The sequence below is a fragment of the Lissotriton vulgaris genome, chromosome 10 (assembly GCF_964263255.1).
Source record: "Lissotriton vulgaris chromosome 10, aLisVul1.2, whole genome shotgun sequence".
NCBI lineage: Eukaryota > Metazoa > Chordata > Amphibia > Caudata > Salamandridae > Lissotriton > Lissotriton vulgaris.
In genome coordinates, this window is record NC_141698.1 from 176,834,794 (window position 1) to 176,853,646 (window position 18,853).

Sequence of the window (18,853 nt, forward strand, 5' to 3'; positions counted from 1 at the left end):
GAAGAGCAGCGGCTGCCGCCTGGGACTGGCCCCAGGTACGGACTCTAGTAAATGAAAAGGTTTGCTGAGTAATCGTGGAAAACAGGTTAAAAGGACTTTGGCATTAATATGAAACATCGCCCACCGAAGGAAAGCACTGAATAGCTGGGTCGGCCTACAGATAGCAGAAAGCTCAGTAATGAAATTGAAGGTCACACCCATTGGAGGGTAATTGAAAACAATTAAAAAGAGCGAAGCTGGCGCTGTTAGTGCAACCACAGCCGTCCGATGTCTCATCTATGCTCCTCCTCTGACGAAGGCCCAAGATGGGCAGAAATGCATTAGGAAAATAGGAGCTTTTAATTAAAACCTCAAAACTCACCACGACGTGTGCGGCTCATTTCTTTCTTTTGAAAGGTGAAGGTGATAAATCACGGTCTGGTCCGACCGCGGAGCGACGCACCACCGATAAATGAGCGCCAAACCTGCTCGCAATGGACCGTTTAAAGATACCCGCCGAGAGGCATGAAGAGCAGCGGCTGCCGCCTGGGACTGGCCCCAGGTACGGACTCTAGTAAATGAAAAGGTTTGCTGAGTAATCATGGAAAACAGGTTAAAAGGACTTTGGCATTAATATGAAACATCGCCCACCGAAGGAAAGCACTGAATAGCTGGGTCGGACTACAGATACCAGAAAGCTCAGTAATGAAATTGAAGGTCACACCCATTGGAGGGTAATTGAAAACAATTAAAAAGAGCGAAGCTGGCGCTGTTAGTGCAACCACAGCCGTCCGATGTCTCATCTATGCTCCTCCTCTGACGAAGGCCCAAGATGGGCAGAAATGCATTAGGAAAATAGGAGCTTTTAATTAAAACCTCAAAACTCACCACGACGTGTGCGGCTCATTTCTTTCTTTTGAAAGGTGAAGGTGATAAATCACGGTCTGGTCCGACCGCGGAGCGACGCACCACCGATAAATGAGCGCCAAACCTGCTCGCAATGGACCGTTTAAAGATACCCGCTGAGAGGCATGAAGAGCAGCGGCTGCCGCCTGGGACTGGCCCCAGGTACGGACTCTAGTAAATGAAAAGGTTTGCTGAGTAATCGTGGAAAACAGGTTAAAAGGACTTTGGCATTAATATGAAACATCGCCCACCGAAGGAAAGCACTGAATAGCTGGGTCGGACTACAGATACCAGAAAGCTCAGTAATGAAATTGAAGGTCACACCCATTGGAGGGTAATTGAAAACATTTAAAAAGAGCGAAGCTGGCGCTGTTAGTGCATCCACAGCCGTCCGATGTCTCATCTATGCTCCTCCTCTGACGAAGGCCCAAGATGGGCAGAAATGCATTAGGAAAATAGGAGCTTTTAATTAAAACCTCAAAACTCACCACGACGTGTGCGGCTCATTTCTTTCTTTTGAAAGGTGAAGGTGATAAATCACGGTCTGGTCCGACCGTGGAGCGACTCACCACCGATAAATGAGCGCAAAACCTGCTCGCAATGGACCGTTTAAAGATACCCGCCGAGAGGCATGAAGAGCAGCGGCTGCCGCCTGGGACTGGCCCCAGGTACGGACTCTAGTAAATGAAAAGGTTTGCTGAGTAATCGTGGAAAACAGGTTAAAAGGACTTTGGCATTAATATGAAACATCGCCCACCGAAGGAAAGCACTGAATAGCTGGGTCGGACTACAGATACCAGAAAGCTCAGTAATGAAATTGAAGGTCACACCCATTGGAGGGTAATTGAAAACAATTAAAAAGAGCGAAGCTGGCGCTGTTAGTGCAACCACAGCCGTCCGATGTCTCATCTATGCTCCTCCTCTGACGAAGGCCCAAGATGGGCAGAAATGCATTAGGAAAATAGGAGCTTTTAATTAAAACCTCAAAACTCACCACGACGTGTGCGGCTCATTTCTTTCTTTTGAAAGGTGAAGGTGATATATATATATATATATATATATATATATATATATATATATATATATATATATATATATATATATATATATATTAGGATGAAAATTCATTAAGAGATGCCGTTTGGCGCAATGCTATATAATCTCTACCTTTTGTAGTTCGGACTGGACTGTTCCCATGGGGCACAGGCAGGGTCAGAGCTGATTTGCATATCGCCATTGTCTAACCCAGGGTGGTGTGGAGTGCAAAAAAACGATGGATTTGGGCCCAGATCTTTGGACTGGGGTGAGTGTGTGACATTGATCCACATTCGGTCCATCACCTGTTGTTTTTGCATATTCCGCCCTAAGTGCGCTGGGGATGCCCAGACGTGGGTCCCAGGCTCTCCACACCACTGGAGTCAAGCTAGCCGGGCTGATGAGAGGTGTTACCTCAAAACCGGTCCGGTCCTCGGATGCTTGATTCCGTTCTGGGAAGGACATGGCTTTTGTAGTTCGGACTGGACTGTTCCCATGGGGCACAGGGTCAGAGCTGATTTGCATATCGCCATTGTCTAACCCAGGGTGGTGTGGAGTGCAAAAAAACGATGGATTTGGGCCCAGATCTTTGGACTGGGGTGAGTGTGTGACATTGATCCACATTCGGTCCATCACCTGTTGTTTTTGCATATTCCGCCCTAAGTGCGCTGAGGATGCCCAGACGTGGGTCCCAGGCTCTCCACACCACTGGAGTCAAGCTAGCCGGGCTGATGAGAGGTGTTACCTCGAAACCGGTCCGGTCCTCGGATGCTTGATTCCGTTCTGGGAAGGACATGGCTTTTGTAGTTCGGACTGGACTGTTCCCATGGGGCACAGGGTCAGAGCTGATTTGCATATCGCCATTGTCTAACCCAGGGTGGTGTGGAGAGCAAAAAAACGATGGATTTGGGCCCAGATCTTTGGACTGGGGTGAGTGTGTGACATTGATCCACATTCGGTCCATCACCTGTTGTTTTTGCATATTCCGCCCTAAGTGCGCTGGGGATGCCCAGACGTGGGTCCCAGGCTCTCAACACCACTGAGTCAAGCTAGCCGGGCTGATGAGAGGTGTTACCTCGAAAACGGTCCGGTCCTCGGATGCTTGATTCCGTTCTGGGAAGGACATGGCTTTTGTAGTTCGGACTGGACTGTTCCCATGGGGCACAGGGTCAGAGCTGATTTGCATATCGCCATTGTCTAACCCAGGGTGGTGTGGAGTGCAAAAAAACGATGGATTTGGGCCCAGATCTTTGGACTGGGGTGAGTGTGTGACATTGATCCACATTCGGTCCATCACCTGTTGTTTTTGCATATTCCGCCCTAAGTGCGCTGGGGATGCCCAGACGTGGGTCCCAGGCTCTCCACACCACTGGAGTCAAGCTAGCCGGGCTGATGAGAGGTGTTACCTCGAAACCGGTCCGGTCCTCGGATGCTTGATTCCGTTCTGGGAAGGACATGGCTTTTGTAGTTCGGACTGGACTGTTCCCATGGGGCACAGGGTCAGAGCTGATTTGCATATCGCCATTGTCTAAACCAGGGTGGTGTGGAGTGCAAAAAAACGATGGATTTGGGCCCAGATCTTTGGACTGGGGTGAGTGTGTGACATTGATCCACATTCGGTCCATCACCTGCTGTTTTTGCATATTCCGCCCTAAGTGCGCTGGGGATGCCCAGACGTGGGTCCCAGGCTCTCCACACCACTGGAGTCAAGCTAGCCGGGCTGATGAGAGGTGTTACCTCGAAACCGTCCGGTCCTCGGATGCTTGATTCCGTTCTGGGAAGGACATGGCTTTTGTAGTTCGGACTGGACTGTTCCCATGGGGCACAGGGTGAGAGCTGATTTGCATATCGCCATTGTCTAACCCAGGGTGGTGTGGAGTGCAAAAAAACGATGGATTTGGGCCCAGATCTTTGGACTGGGGTGAGTGTGTGACATTGATCCACATTCGGTCCATCACCTGTTGTTTTTGCATATTCCGCCCTAAGTGCGCTGGGGATGCCCAGACGTGGGTCCCAGGCTCTCAACACCACTGAGTCAAGCTAGCCGGGCTGATGAGAGGTGTTACCTCGAAAACGGTCCGGTCCTCGGATGCTTGATTCCGTTCTGGGAAGGACATGGCTTTTGTAGTTCGGACTGGACTGTTCCCATGGGGCACAGGGTGAGAGCTGATTTGCATATCGCCATTGTCTAACCCAGGGTGGTGTGGAGTGCAAAAAAACGATGGATTTGGGCCCAGATCTTTGGACTGGGGTGAGTGTGTGACATTGATCCACATTCGGTCCATCACCTGTTGTTTTTGCATATAATCTCTACCAGCATATTATCTCCACTGATAGCATGCTCTGTTTAGTTACATTGTTTAAATGCATACAATTTTGCTTACAACAGAAATACTATTTCAAGATGGCCGCTATATTTATGTTTTGCACGGTGGTCCTTTGTTTATGTTTATACAAAGAAATGGCTTTTGAAAACTTTATTTATTTGTCTTATGTTTAAACACATTTCACCCGTGACCAAGGCGAGTGATAGCTGAAACGCGTTGGGGGTTGGTCCATGCACTGTTTTTCCATGCTGGAAATAAATTGAATATCCTCGAACTACTGTCGGATGGTTTAAACGAGTGGTGATTACTGCTGGTCTCTGAGTGCATTCACGCTACGCTGGGAGCGTGTGGTGAAACAGAATATATATATATATATATATATATATATATATATATATATATATATATATATATTTTATATATATATATATATATATTTTATATATATATATATATATATATCCCATAGTACATAATTATCTATTATTGAAAATAATGTATATAATAAAAAATATAAATAAAACTTGATTCCTCAAAACTATTAAACAGAATTACACTAAATCCCAAAAAGCAAGCTTTCTGGACCAAGATCTAGCTTTCTGCCAAATTTGGTGAATTTCTGTTCAGCCTTTTTGTCTGTAGCTGTGTCTACTTTTAGTATGGAAAAATGAATGTGGGAAACATGTTTGAGACCCCATCCACTTTTCTCAGTCCCAGCTTGTCAGATCACCCCATAGCTGGCAAGGGAAGAGCTGAGGTGGATGTTTTTTTTAAAGTTTCATGAAGATTCGTCAAATTACTCCAATGTTATAAGCAAAGCAATAAATGCTTTTCGTAGCGAAACTTGGTCCTAACTATAACTACCCAGGGGCGGTCTAATATCTGTAAAGTTAAGTGCAGTAATTCTCGAGTTACCTATATGTATACTTACCTTCATAATATGTTGGTAGTCAATATTCTGGCTACACTATTTTGGTAGCACAATATTTTAAACTTTGATAGTAAACCGTACATAATATATGCAACCAGTGCAACATACCATCATGTTCTCTTTTAAGCACACAGTTCTCCCTTCTACCTTCTCTTCTTCTCAGTATGTATTTCTCATAAGCCCTTTGTTACTCTCTGTACCCACTCAGATCTTGGAATCAGCAGTAGTGTGTCATAGGTACTGTGAACCGGATCCATAAATGTATTTGCACACAAAATAAAACTTAATTGCATGAATCGCTGGAATGCAACAGGCAAGACCACATCTGTCATTCTCCAAAATTTTATAATGGGATTTTGTTTTTGTACATGGCATTTGTTTGCAGAGAAATGAATCAGTATGGTAAAAAACATATTTGAATATAGCAGGTCATAGCAGCTGGTTGTGGATAGTCACAAACCTTCTGCAGGTAGTTTACTGAACAGTGAAAATAGCTGTAGATTTGCTCTTGTCAAGGCCAAAGTAAATCAGTTTTCCAGGTAGTAATGTTCAGTGAACACAACTAAAATTGTTGGTGTTTAGGAGAAGAGGTCTCTTGAAGGATAAAACACTCCCCCCAGAGGAAAAGAAGTAAAACCACAAACGGCAAGAGGCACAATACCATCCCTACCATTTAGCTGGGATATTGCACCTATATTGGCCACATTCCAATCTCTTTACCTCCTGGGGCAAGAATGTTAACTGGAATCTTGATCCAAAATGATGGCCAATGATGAAATTTATCTCAGGATGATATTAACTCAAGTGAATTTCTACACCAGACCCAAACTATGTCACTCATGTGCGCCCTTACCTGGAGGACCCCCTGATGATCGAGGGGAACTGGCGGGCAACCGGTCAGGGTTGGATGGAAGCCGTGTGGGACTGGCTGGCATTCGTGCAGGACTTGTTGGCAACCGGGCAGGACTGGGAGATGTTGCTGGTGGTGGATTCTTTACTTTGGTGCTTGGAACTGGCTTCACCATGGCTACTGTTTCTTTGGGTGTCTTTAAAACAAGTAAGCATAAAAAAGTATATGGGACCAAGTAAACTTACAAATTACAAAACCTACAAGTCATCAAAAGTGGCAAATTCATCTACTAAAAGAGCACCACTACAAAAACAAATCTGACGCTAGTCTGCACTGGAAACACTTGGAAACTTGTGGCTTGGACTACGAAAAGGAGCTGTGATGTCATACTACTTGCAGACTGTGCTATACAAGGGCTAAATGAAAATAATAATAACTGTAAAACACCTCTCAAAGACTACCTACATTATTTCAGTGATGCTTAATTTGGGAACATAATTAATCAGAAATGTGAAACTGGAATTGAATTCCCATTCATGCACAGCTATTTTTGCATGCGCAATTGTACATAGTGCACATATAAGCCACCAAAAAGAGCTTTATCATTAGAGCAATTGCACTTTTTTCTTTCTTTGTTTTTTCCTACATGGGAAAGTTATGTTTTCTTTTGGAGTAATTACATCTGCTGCACCACCTTCAGTTTTAGGGTTTTATGTCTGATACCCACCTTGAAAACAAAGTTACTTTTGACCTTAATAGCAGTAGATCTCTGGCCTTTTATTTCCGGTGCCAGTTGGTTACGTAAATGTTTGTGAATACCTGCAAACATGTTACTTTGTGGAACATCCCAAATTGTCATAGTGATCTTGTCCTGGAACACACATTTTCTAATACTGGGGAACTTTTGCTCAAGATTTATGCAATCCCGATGTAACATTACTTGGAATGAATGATTTTACAATTATAAAAGCATGTGTCTTGTTGTGGGAATGGTATAAGTGGCTTGAAATTTATAACAAAAGGAAATTTGCAAGTGTAAGTTGAACTTACAAGCATAAATATATTTTAGATTTAGGCTGCAATGCTATTGGAAAACTGATTGAATGAAGTCCATGTTCAATTTGGGCAGTCTAACCTGTAAGAGTTTTTTTCTATAGAGCACTTTCAGCCACATCAAACACATTGGGAGCAAAGACTTCCATCTCTTTTGTGACTGGTTCCCTGGAGTCTATGAAAGAACAACTTACTCAACCTTAAATGTAGACTCCTGTTAAGAATTGCAAGTGGTTTAGCAAAACCTGGATATTCATACATACTAGGTGAAATTCCCTCATATTATGAATGGCTTACTTTGTTCTCGTTTTTCTGACAGAAAAACAGGCAGCTTTATGGCACCTTTGGAAGACAGAGAAATTATAGGCAAGTAGATATGCTACAACAACAGCAGGATTTAATGTCACACTAAACATGGTGAGCATTCTGCGACATAGTATATATGAACGTCTGATCTTCACACCTACATAAACATTACTGCACCCCAACATCAGAAAGGTCATGACCTCCAATGTCCCACAGGTAGTTTACCTGGATGAGACAAGACACACCCTCACCTGAAAGTGAAGATGAATGTGGTTAGTGGACACCTGCTCAGTGCAGTCATGGGTATAACACCTCTCAAGTACTGCTACCAAAACTTTTAGGGACAGGTGTGGGTTATGGAAAATGGACCCCTTTTAGACAACCCATGCTCCTATACTTCACACATCTTCTACAACCTGTTCTAAACCAGTTGGCAGGGGCAAAAGTGTTTCAGATGTGTAATTTGTATGTGGAAGTGTCTTACTTAAGAAATGATTTATTGATGCATCATTTCACTAGGCAACTCTGGAGACACAATGAGCTTCAAAAACAAAATGGACAGTTTGTGATCCTTCTGTATAAAAAACAGATACATTTATTAGAGGGCGCATAATACCAAAGTAATATTTTATATGCTCTATTAAATGAATATATTGTATATCATATTTTTGGGCAGAGCCATGAGGGTTCTGTTTGAAGACCAAGGGCAGACAAGCCAGAATCTTAAGCCCTTTTAGTAGAAAAGGAGCAACAGACGAGAGTGAGCAAACCACAAGTACACATCAATTAGCTTGAACCTTAGTCAATGCTTAGTCAATGCAAAGAAATACAGTTGTCGCTATTTGGGCATTTCAAAATATAAGATTAGGATAAGCCTATTCTGCAATTACACAAAAAAATGTTGGCTTAATGGTATTTTTCAATGATACATAGTTGTTTTCTCCTTGTGATTTGCCAACTATAAAAATGTCTTAAAAACTAGGGAAGACATCAGAAACACTGAATTTCCACCCAGAGGAGTGAGGTAGCATCCAGCTTTTCCAAAGATGCATTGAGATAACATCCATGGTGCCAGTATTGTTGATGTGTAGTGCACAACCATCACTGACCACTGAGCTACTCAGAACATTTTTGTCAACAAATTGACAGGGTCATTCCCAGGGATTTTTAAGAGGAAATACGGGGGCAGATTGAAAATCACATCCCATCCGATTTTTTTGCATGCAGCAAATAACTTTTTTGCATGGAGCTCCTATGAAATGATAACCAGCTATTTCAAGTATTAATTTCAACGAGTAACTTTCACAAGTCATGTAAACCTATATGTATCATTGTGACGATTTCTTCAACCTTATTTCCTCCAATAAACTCAAATGTTCCGGTCTCTTTAGATAAAAAACAAATGTAACATACCGTTGGAATATATGACATATTGGAAACTTGAACAGGAGGTGGTCGTGCGCCCATCTGTCCCCTCAGGATCATCAAGGCCTCATCATGGGGATCCATCTTCTTCACAAATACTTTCCCAGCGACCTTCCTGTGAGCACAAGAATGTATTTAAACAATCAACATTGAGACTGGATTTTTCTTTAAAATTCAGAAACTGGTAATATTATTAAGTACCACAAATCTGGAGCACTAACTGGAAACCTACTTACTTATTCTGATGAAAGCTCTCACGGTGGTCCCAGGTACCTGTCTAAGGCCCATCTCATTGAACACAAAACAAAAAATTGCTCAAGAAGTTGTTCAACAACATAATTTCTAAATTATGGGTGCAGGAGGGGAACATGGCGGCTGTACGTTAGCCACTAGCAGCCGGAACTCCTGCACCAGCCATCTAATGAATCGAACCCCGGACAGAGAATCGACGAGACGGAGGCGGAGAAACCCAATTTCTAATACTCTCACCATTTTCTTACCAACCGAGGCAGGATTCTTTTCCCCAGTTGCGGCATCATCCGAATAAGCAGAGTCAGGCTAAAGCGGTCAGGAATATGTAGAGGGGAGGCGAATAAACACCTATCTACACCGCCCCGATGGCTGGAAGCCGCCCTAGAGCTGCGGAGAGGACGCAAGGCGGGCGCGCGAGGCCACCTCAGGGGGAACGACGGCAGAGTCAGCATCAGCGGCTTCTTCTATCAAGTGACTGAGCAGAGCAAAGGACTTGTGAAGGAAGGCAGCGGTAAGGTCGGTGAGGTTACTACCGGTATACCGGAGCTAGGCACTGGGGCAGAGGTAGAGTCTGGGAGTTTAGTTTTTTCATCTGAGCAGCACTCGCTGGGGGTTATTGCCCCCTGCAGCCAAACTTCCCAGATACCTTTAACTATACAGGAGGTCTTTCCTCCTGCTATTATTACACCGCAACCAGCTTCCACTGCCAAGAAAGGCCAGAAGCGACCGAAGAAAGGAGTAATAGGGAGTTGTAGAAGGGCCAAAATAAATATCAAAAATACCTCTGGCAGAACAAACAGTCTGAGGATCGACACAGAGCTATCTCAGGACTTGATCACTGTCAAAGTCACCCCTGGGGGGACAGAGCCCTCTTCCACTGTTGAAACAGCGTCTTTAAGCAGTGACTCTGCCTTTCAGGTGTATCAGGTTAAAGGAAGGTCCATAAAACCAATGAGGCAAAAGAGCAAGTCAGCTAATACCTTGGTTAGAGTGACCCCGTTGTGGTGCTCTTATTTCAGGATTCAACCAGAGGTGCTGGTTATCAGTGCACAAGCTGAACCCCCAGGGCAGAGTCCAGTAAGCCTAAACACCCCATAACATTAAAACCACCATTAAATACGGTTTCTGTGAGTAATATGGAACCAGCACTAGACTTGGTTTCCCACAAAGGTGACCTAGGGGAGCCTTGAGGGGGCAAGAATGGCCAGAGTGCTGATCCTCTGGTTTGCTCTCTAAGTCAACCCCAGCTACTGCCGCAGCAGCAGCAGGTATTGCAACTACCACAGCCACAGTCACAGTCATTGACAGCTCCTAATAGCAGTCCCGAAGGGGAACAAGAGGTGGGTCCCCTATCTGTAACGTCATCTTCATCCTCATCCTCAAGCTTGGAGGCTCTTTTTGCTACACTATCTGATGATATAAAAAAAGGTTTTGCAGTATCTGCAGTGAATTAAGGGGAAATCAGGAATTTCTATGAATCCCTGGAAAAAAAAGTAGATCTTTTAAATTCCAGGACTGTAACTCTTGAGAATACTATTGGTGAATTGAAAGAAGATCTTGGGCGAGCGAAGTCGGACATCCAATTGCTAAAGACAGAACATGTGGACTGTAGCGATAGAATGGAAGAGCTAGACAACAATGCACGTAGAAATAACCTACGCTTATTGAACGTTCCGGAAGGCAGCGAAGGATCCGATATCCAACTGTATAATGATTCCTTACTTAAGACCTCTTTACAGCTCGAGGATTCTGAGGAAGAACTTAGCCGAGATATACAGAGGGTGCATAGGGATCATTTTCGAAGGAACCCTAACAGACCTAAACCCAGAAAGATCCTCATTAATTTTCTCAGTTTTGCCTTAAAGGACAAAATCCTTAATTCAGCATTGAAACTGACAACAGTTCGGGCAAAAGAGTTCTCATTTGAGATCCGGTCTGACATCTTGAGGTACACCTTGGAGAGGCAATGGGAACTGGGCAGGAGGTTGGAGGATTAAAAAAAATTAGGCGCAGTAGCCCAACTAAAATTCCCGGCTTTTTTAAAGGTGATGCATAACAACAAAATACACAATTTAAGATCGGTGCAGGAAGCAGATGAGCTGCTTGACAGTATCAGTAAAGGGGGTCTATAAAGGCTGAGTTTAGTTCAAGGGTTCAGATGGGGGCAGTATTTGGTCCGGTAGGTTAAGTGTTCTCCTTATTCCTCTTGCGCGGAAGAGTTAACATAATTAGGGATTATAGGGGAGAGGGGCCAATATGAGAAGAGACTTTAACATTAGGGGAAAAGAGGAAGCAAGAGAAAAAGAGTATAAGTATTTAGGTTCCCCGCTCCTTCCAATTGATCCCGATTGATAGATAGGGTCCCTCTGCTCTTCTTCTCTCTTCTGTGTTTCTTCTCTGCATTTAGTTTCTCTGTCTTTTTTTTCTTAAAGAAGAGACAGCTTCTCTCTTTAAAAATAAAAGATGGGTGGGCTCATATGTATGCACAAACCAGACAGCAAATATCAGAGGAGTCCTTATTATATTTAAGTATTCAGCCAAAGCGCATTTAGTTTCTCTGTCTTTTTGTGATTCTTCTGCCTTTAGTATAAGTGGTTGGGTGGGTAGCTCCGGGATGCAATTGCCTGGACTATATCTGTCCAGATATTTGGGGTAAGGGTTCCCAGAGGTGGGGGAGGGTTCGGGGGGGGGGGGGGGGGGGCACCAGTTAGGGGTCAGGGGTAGGGGGCTAGGTGTAGCAGAATTTTTTTTTTAAATCCTCGTTCTCCTTCTTTTTTTGTTCTTTGTATTTACATCATTCTTAAAGTGATGGCTTTGGAACTGGGCTGGTTTAAGTGCTGGTGTGGGTCACTCCAAATTCAAACTCCTACTTTTATGTTGAGCGTTTCGGCTGACTTAACATGAGTCTTTTACAGATTTTGTCCTGGAATGTTAACGGGCTGCGAACTAGAACGAGAAGGGACAAGATTATACAGTATCTTCAAGATTCACCAGCTCAGGTTATGATTCTTCAGGAAACACATCTTCTTAAAGAAGAGACAGCTTCTCTCTTTAAAAATAAAAGATGGGTGGGCTCATATGTATGCACAAACCAGACAGCAAATATCAGAGGAGTCCTTATTATATTTAAGTATTCAGCCAAAGCGCATATTCTACAGCTATGAAAAGGTGGACTCTGTTCACTCTGGTTGGTTACTATGGACCTTACCAAGATGATCCCACCTGCCTCAAGACTATCTTTTCTCATTTATTAGATTTTCCTGAACCGATAATCCTAGCTGGGGATTTTAACATAGTCTTGAATCCTGTGTTAGACAAGACTCCAAATAGTAGAGCTATGGTCCCTTCAAAATCTCGGGATTTCTTATTAGAGGTGTTGGACTTGGCCCTTTTTCCTGACTTTTTTCGCTTTTCACCCCCCTATTTGAGGAAATCTCCCCCTTGGTAGAGAAATGTATAGGCCATGTGTGGTGTGAGAAGCCATAATATATGCTGCGCAATGACGTGCACAGACTGATTTTCCCTAATTAAAATGTCATGTCGATGAGTTGGAAATACAAATGTTAAATCTGATGCAATGGTGTACACACCTGTAATTCCCCCATTATAAGAATGCACTTTGGTAAAATGTCGCTTTTAAAATGGATGCCATGGCTGTGTGTTGTGCCACCTGACTGAGGTGGGTTATCAATCTAGTTGTTGTTTCCCAGCAGTCCCAGCTTTTGGAGGGAAACCTGGCACCCAGGGTGCTCTACTCCTCCTCCTAGACCAGTCAGAACCAGTTCCCCAGACACTTCTAGAAGCTTCTGGCACAGTCTGGTAGGTGGGGTGAGGGGTGTATAAATAAGGGGGGCTGTGTCACCATGTGCTCAGTCAGAGCGTGGACATGAACGTGAGGGGACCTGCTGCCAGGAGGTACCGCTGCATGGGCCTGTGTGCTGGCTCCTGTGCTCAAGTGTAACCCCTCTGCTGTCCACAGGGCTAGGGAGAGCCCCACTGCCAGAGTCGAGGCTGCTGTATCAGGAGGAGTGCCACGTTACAGAGGAGGATGGTTCCTAGGAACAACAGCCCTGTCCTGATGAGTGCCCACTGACTGCTGACCTTGCCCAGTAGTGCTTGCTGCTCTGCTACCTGGCCCCTGAGGAAGGAGAGCGCTATACTGGGCTGGACTGTACTCCTACATATATGGAGGAAAAGATCGGGTCTGCAGCCAAGAGTATTGTTTCGAAACTATAAATATTGGCACCAATCTAGAATAGATTATGTGCTGATAAGTAATTCGCTAAGAGGCAGAGTCAGCAAAATGTAATATCTGGCCAACCATCTTTCAGATCATTCAGGCATCCTTCTCGGTGTGGAATGTCCATTAGCGGGTCCTAGCCGGACATGGTCGTTTGACCGTTCTTTACTCCTAGAGGAGGAAGAGAAGTCCTTTTTGCTACAAGAAACCGAATGGTTTCTGGAAACGAATTTAGGTTCAACTTCCATGACTAATGTATGGGACTCTCTAAAAGCTTTTTTGCATGGCCAAATCACCAGCAGGGCATGCTTTAGAAATAAAAGATAAAAAGAGGGGGTATCTTCTTTAGAAGGAAAACTGAAGGATGCAGAGGCTGAATTAATTTCCCAAGCCTCCCCTGAAATCCAGCAAGAACGGAAAGCTAAGTGGGACAGCTTAAAGGGGCAGTTAGAGAATATTCTACACTCCAGGCTTATTTGTAGATGGGAGGCTAGTAAAATTGCCCATTTTGAGTACGGTGAAGGTGCAGGCAAGCTCCTCGCATGGAAATCCAAAGCTGACCGGGTGAGGAATTATATTAAAGAGATTATTAGCGGTAATGATACCTTCTCCTCAGATGGGGAAATTAGTCAGGCTTTTCAGCCCTTTTTTCAGGACATTTATTGTGAAGACAAAAGCCTGAATGTCCTTAGTGTCCAAAGTTGGCTGGGGACATCCCCTTCCCCCCTTGAGGCTCGATCAACAGCAGCATTTGGACCAGATTTTTACTCAAACTGAGGTCAGAGAAGCTATTCAACGCTGTAAGAACGGGAAAGCAGCAGGTTCTGATGGCCTCCCAGCGGAGATTTATAAGATATTGGGAGATAAGATCATACCCACTCTCACGTTGCTTTTTAGGTCTCGCACCTGCGATACAGGGCAAAAGCCCTGTCGCAGCGAGACCTATTGCTGTCGGCTCTGCTTACAAGGAGCCAAAAGGGGGACAGGAGATGGGCACGCGCACGCTTTAGGCCCGACTGGGGCACGCGCAGGCTCCAGGCCGGACTGGGAATGTGGACGCACGCGCCGTGGGCATCTCCTGTCCCCCTTGAGAGGCAAGGCACTTTCACTTTCCATGCCCAAGACGTGTCCGTGCACTGGCGCGCCCCACTCACCAAGCTGCTGGGCAATGCGACGCCAAAACACCTCGCTCTCCACTTCACCCGGGCCCCCTCCTGGGACCTGGGACTTCTCTGGATTTCCACCGATACCACGGGGCTCTCCTTTCTTCACTGGAGCCCCGCATCAGCGAGCAACACCGGCCTCTTCCGGCTGCGTCACAGGCCCCGCCCATGTCACGGGCAAGGATGCCTGACTTCCTGCTTTCACTCCCGCCCGCAACAGTGATTTTGTGCTTGCCTCTCTCTCCTGTGCCTGCTCCACCTTTGCTCCCTCTCCATCGCCCCCCCTCACTGTGCTTCTGACCTGCCCCCCCCCCCCCCCCCCGCCGGTTGTGCTTGTTTAGCTTGTATCTGTTAAAAGCAGAGAAAAACTTTTAACACCTACAGTACCATAAACTTCGAATTCCGGACGCTGAATAAATGGGAAATCATTAAAGTAAAGCTGACTGACCCAAGTTTGGAAGAAAAACTCAAAAAAAGATATCTCTTTGCGCAACGTTCTTTCGAAAGATATGTCAAATCCGGTTTCCAGCAATAAACACAAGCAGTGCCAGTGACGTGATGGTGAGGGAAGCCTAGAAACTTGAACCGGGGAACACGCTGCCATTTAGCCACTAATTGGATTTTAAGATCTGACTCACGGTTCAGCAATGTGTCATGGCTGGGTGGCACAGTGCTCTTCTGAACTTGTTAGGTCTGTGTGAAACTTTCGAAGGCGGTGACCTGCCTTGCAATATTCATGAATGGACAAAGACCAACATGGTGTAACTGGCGAAGTCAAATTAATCACATGTTTTTTAGCAGCCACGTTTATTGTTTTTTCCTACTAGGATATCGTCCGTGGCCCCGTAAACGTATTTGCACACATGAACCCATGTGATTTATCTGTGGACAAGGACTTAATTTGTTCTGGTTAAAGTCACTTCATTCGTTTTTCTGTGACAGAGCGTCGGCCCGGATTTGACGCTGCTCTGCAAAATATTCAGATAGCAGGCATATATGACGCAACATTAAACTGCAACATACCACTATTAAGCTGTGTTTAATGCAGGTCTACAAGAAATTGCTTCAAGATGATGTAAATGGTTCAGCAGTTAAAAGCATGTGCAGAGAAGTGCCTGGGTGCAGTGTCTGTAAAGGGGAAATTGTGTAATTTGTCAGAAAACCATTGTTAGGTTTGGAAGGGCCTGCAGAAAGGTGAATAATACACTGGCAAAAAATGATTATGATTTATTTCCCTGTCAATGCTACGCTGATATCTGCGTGTTGTTGGGCAGAAATAAAAAACCTTTGCTGGCAATAAAAACCAAGGAAGCCAAGCTGCACTCACTACAAGGCAGGATGAGGTACTTTTGTGCAGATAACAGCCCAAATCTCCCATGCCAACCCATTCTCTAGCTATAAAAAAACAGGAACAAGGAGTGTATAGGAATGTGAAGAGCGCGCACACATCGCACACCACTCGCGGGATGTGGGACACTCACGGGATGCTAAGTGAACAGCACCCATGTGCACAGGGAGGCAAATCACAGGCTTAACCCAGATGTGTGGAACAGATTGCGATGGGATCAGCAAATTAATATACAGGGCGGTAGCCATTCACAAAAAGCTTTTTTGACAAACGTTCACACTTTGCAAAGCACTTACTTGCGCAGAAAGGTGTCTCCTTCGCAGGCAACTGCACTGAGCGGCGGCCCACCCCTTTCTGCGCTTCACGACTCACTTTCGTCCACGGCTCCCTTATGTGCCTGTAAACGTGCCTCCTGGACTGCTGGTGTCTCCATGACCAGCTAGCAAGATGTCGTCCTCTGATACTGAAAGTGAGAATACACTGCAGGAAGCTTGTGCGGGCATTGAAAGTCATCATGGACCCGAATTCTCGCCATCCACATCGGAACAAGCTCATGCAGGTGAGTCGCTGCAGCCAAGGCAGGGAGGACGCTAGTCGCTGCCCCAGTGTGTCACTGATGGGTGCCTTATAATTGGAATTCTGTACGGTAGGTTGAGGTCTGTGAGTGATGTCTTACTGAGGGGCCGGTCCACCTGACCATTTTCCTAACCTGTCTAATGGCCTCAGGCCCTTTTTTAGGTTTCGCCTGGCCGTAGCAATGCGAAGGAGTTCTCGCCCAGGCGAAATCTTATGATCCTACAGTATGGGGCTTTGTCCCGCCTCTGTCTTCCATTGGCTAGCTCCATAAATGGAGGCTAGCCATTGGAAGAGATTGGCTGTCAATCACTCTTTCCCTGTCGGAATGCGATTCGGGGGCGTTTCCGTGTCTTTTTTTAAGTCCCGCCCTCTCCTCTTCCCATTGGCTGGAATTTTACCTTCCAGCCAATGGGAAGGGGAGAGCACGAAAAACACGCCTCCGAGGTCGCCTTCATCGCGCTCTCGTCTCCTTTTACAATTCGATGTTCCGGGAATGATATTTCAATTCCCACACTCTTGTTCACTATTACCCACTCGCTTTCCTCAAAATTTGGGACTGCTCAGCCATACACGTTTTTTCTTTTAAACGTTTCTTGAAATGTGATACCCCAAGCACTTTATCTTCAATGTTGTGTGACCCACTTACTTGCTGGAATCCTACTGCCCCGCATAATTTGCTTACATTAAAATTAAAAGAATAGCCTGCTTCCACATCGCTTCAAGAAATGCGTGCTAATTAACCACACGCGGTACTCGTCCGCTTGCATCGAGGCAACTCTCCCCTTCTCTCCTACAGCTCTTGATCACTGCTGGCATAATTATCCCATTAAAGTGCGTGATTAGAGCGTTTTAAAGTCCCGAAGCCCCGCTCGTGTGTGCCCTTTAGCCTTCCTTCCTGGCTGTGCGCAATGATGATCAATGCGCGCGCCTGTGTGATCGCTCGAGGACCAGCGCGCGGCTTCGATTTGCTGCCTTCTCGTCTTCCAGCAACGCAGCTTCCTAGGTATTTAGTGCAGTGAAGTGGCGCGAGGCAATAAAAAACTGTCCTCTGGTGAGTGACGCAAAAAGGACTGGTGAGGTCATTCGTGAGCGAGTGCGTTGGTATTCATGAAGCAGAGTTCAAGCCAAGGCACCACTTTTAAGTGAGTACGAGCCTACTTATAATGATTGCACGAAAATATTTTGTTTCAGTACTTTTGACGTCCAAACAAATTCCGGCTATTTTCATAAACAAACACGCCATTTGTGAGTGGCAGCGTAGGGTCGGGTCTACACTACTAATCACTGCGTAGGTGTGGAGCAGGCCCACCGCCTCCATAGTGTGTGTGTGCATGTGGGTCCAGGCTGCCTGGGAGGGGAGGGGAATCAAACGTCAGTGGCGAGCGTCTAAAGGACAACTATGGCTGAACTGCTGTGTGTGTAGGAGGGTCCTTACTGCCCCCTCACCGTTAAATGATACCATGGGCCCTGCACCCCGCTCTCATGCATCAGCCAGGTACCTGGGGGCATCTGGAAACTACCTCCCAGGGTCAGGCCCACAGGGGCACTGCTGGAAACCTAAGGAACTGAGAGTGTGTGGCTTTGTGTGTGTGTATGGCTCTGGGTGGGTGTGTGTGTTTGGCTCTGGGTGTGTGTGTGTGTGTGTGTGGCTCTGGGTGTGTGTGGCTGGCTGTGTGTGTGTAGCTCTGGGTGTCTGTGGCTCTGGGTGTCTGTGGCTCTGGGTGTGTTTGTGTGTGGTAGTAATTGCTGTCTGCTGACTCGTCCAGTAGGGTAAAATTGGTCTCACACTTGCGAGAGATTAAGCTATTGGCAATGTAAATGACAATGCCATTTATTTATCTGTTTTCAAAACCAACACATAAATAAAAAATTTGTCATTTACAATGCCAATAGCTCTAACTTTTGAAAAGGCAAAACCGTTGCATTGTAAATGCTTGTTTTAATTGAAGTAACAATTGGAGACACGCTCATCCTCTTACCCTGCTGTCAGCCTTATTTCCACCGGCTTGTTCTTTCTCTTTATTTTACATGTCACCCGAGAACGAGTAAATTGTACAGGAAACGTTCACAGTGAAACATTACAAAACACGTGCATTTCTGGAGTTTAATCCCGTATGAGACATCAGATGTCTCAACTGACTGCAGTTTATCTGTGCACCATCAGTGCCAAGACTCGCGCATACATATGGGCCCAGGAGAGGCGCTTCGCATTACTCCCAGCGCCGGCACAGCATCTGGTCATTTTAAGAGCCCGTCCATGTCTACCTGCATGGAGACCCCATGCACTCCGCCATGATAATGTTCTTCAGTCACTATTGAGCTAAGAGGGGCCTGTCTCTGGACTCGGCCATGGCTGGGGAGCAGCAGCTGCAGGAAAACCAAGCAGGGGGCCCGGCCCAGGCTTTTCTTCAGCAGTGTCGAGCAGGACCTCGGACGTTCGACTGCACCCAGGGAAGTCTTCA

The 18,853-nt window shown here is 45.6% G+C and overlaps 1 protein-coding gene across 1 annotated transcript in view; it reads right to left on the reverse strand.

The window, feature by feature from the left end:
• MYO15A (myosin XVA) overlaps positions 1–18,853 on the reverse strand; it is a 1,716,372-nt gene that overhangs the window by 758,603 nt on the left and 938,916 nt on the right. Inside the window, exons 42-43 of the mRNA XM_086939741.1 lie at positions 8,801–8,927; positions 6,032–6,224 (exon numbers count right to left, since the gene is read on the reverse strand). Of these exons, the coding sequence (XP_086795867.1) occupies positions 6,032–6,224; positions 8,801–8,927 (320 nt within the window). The remainder of the gene's footprint in view (positions 1–6,031; positions 6,225–8,800; positions 8,928–18,853) is intronic.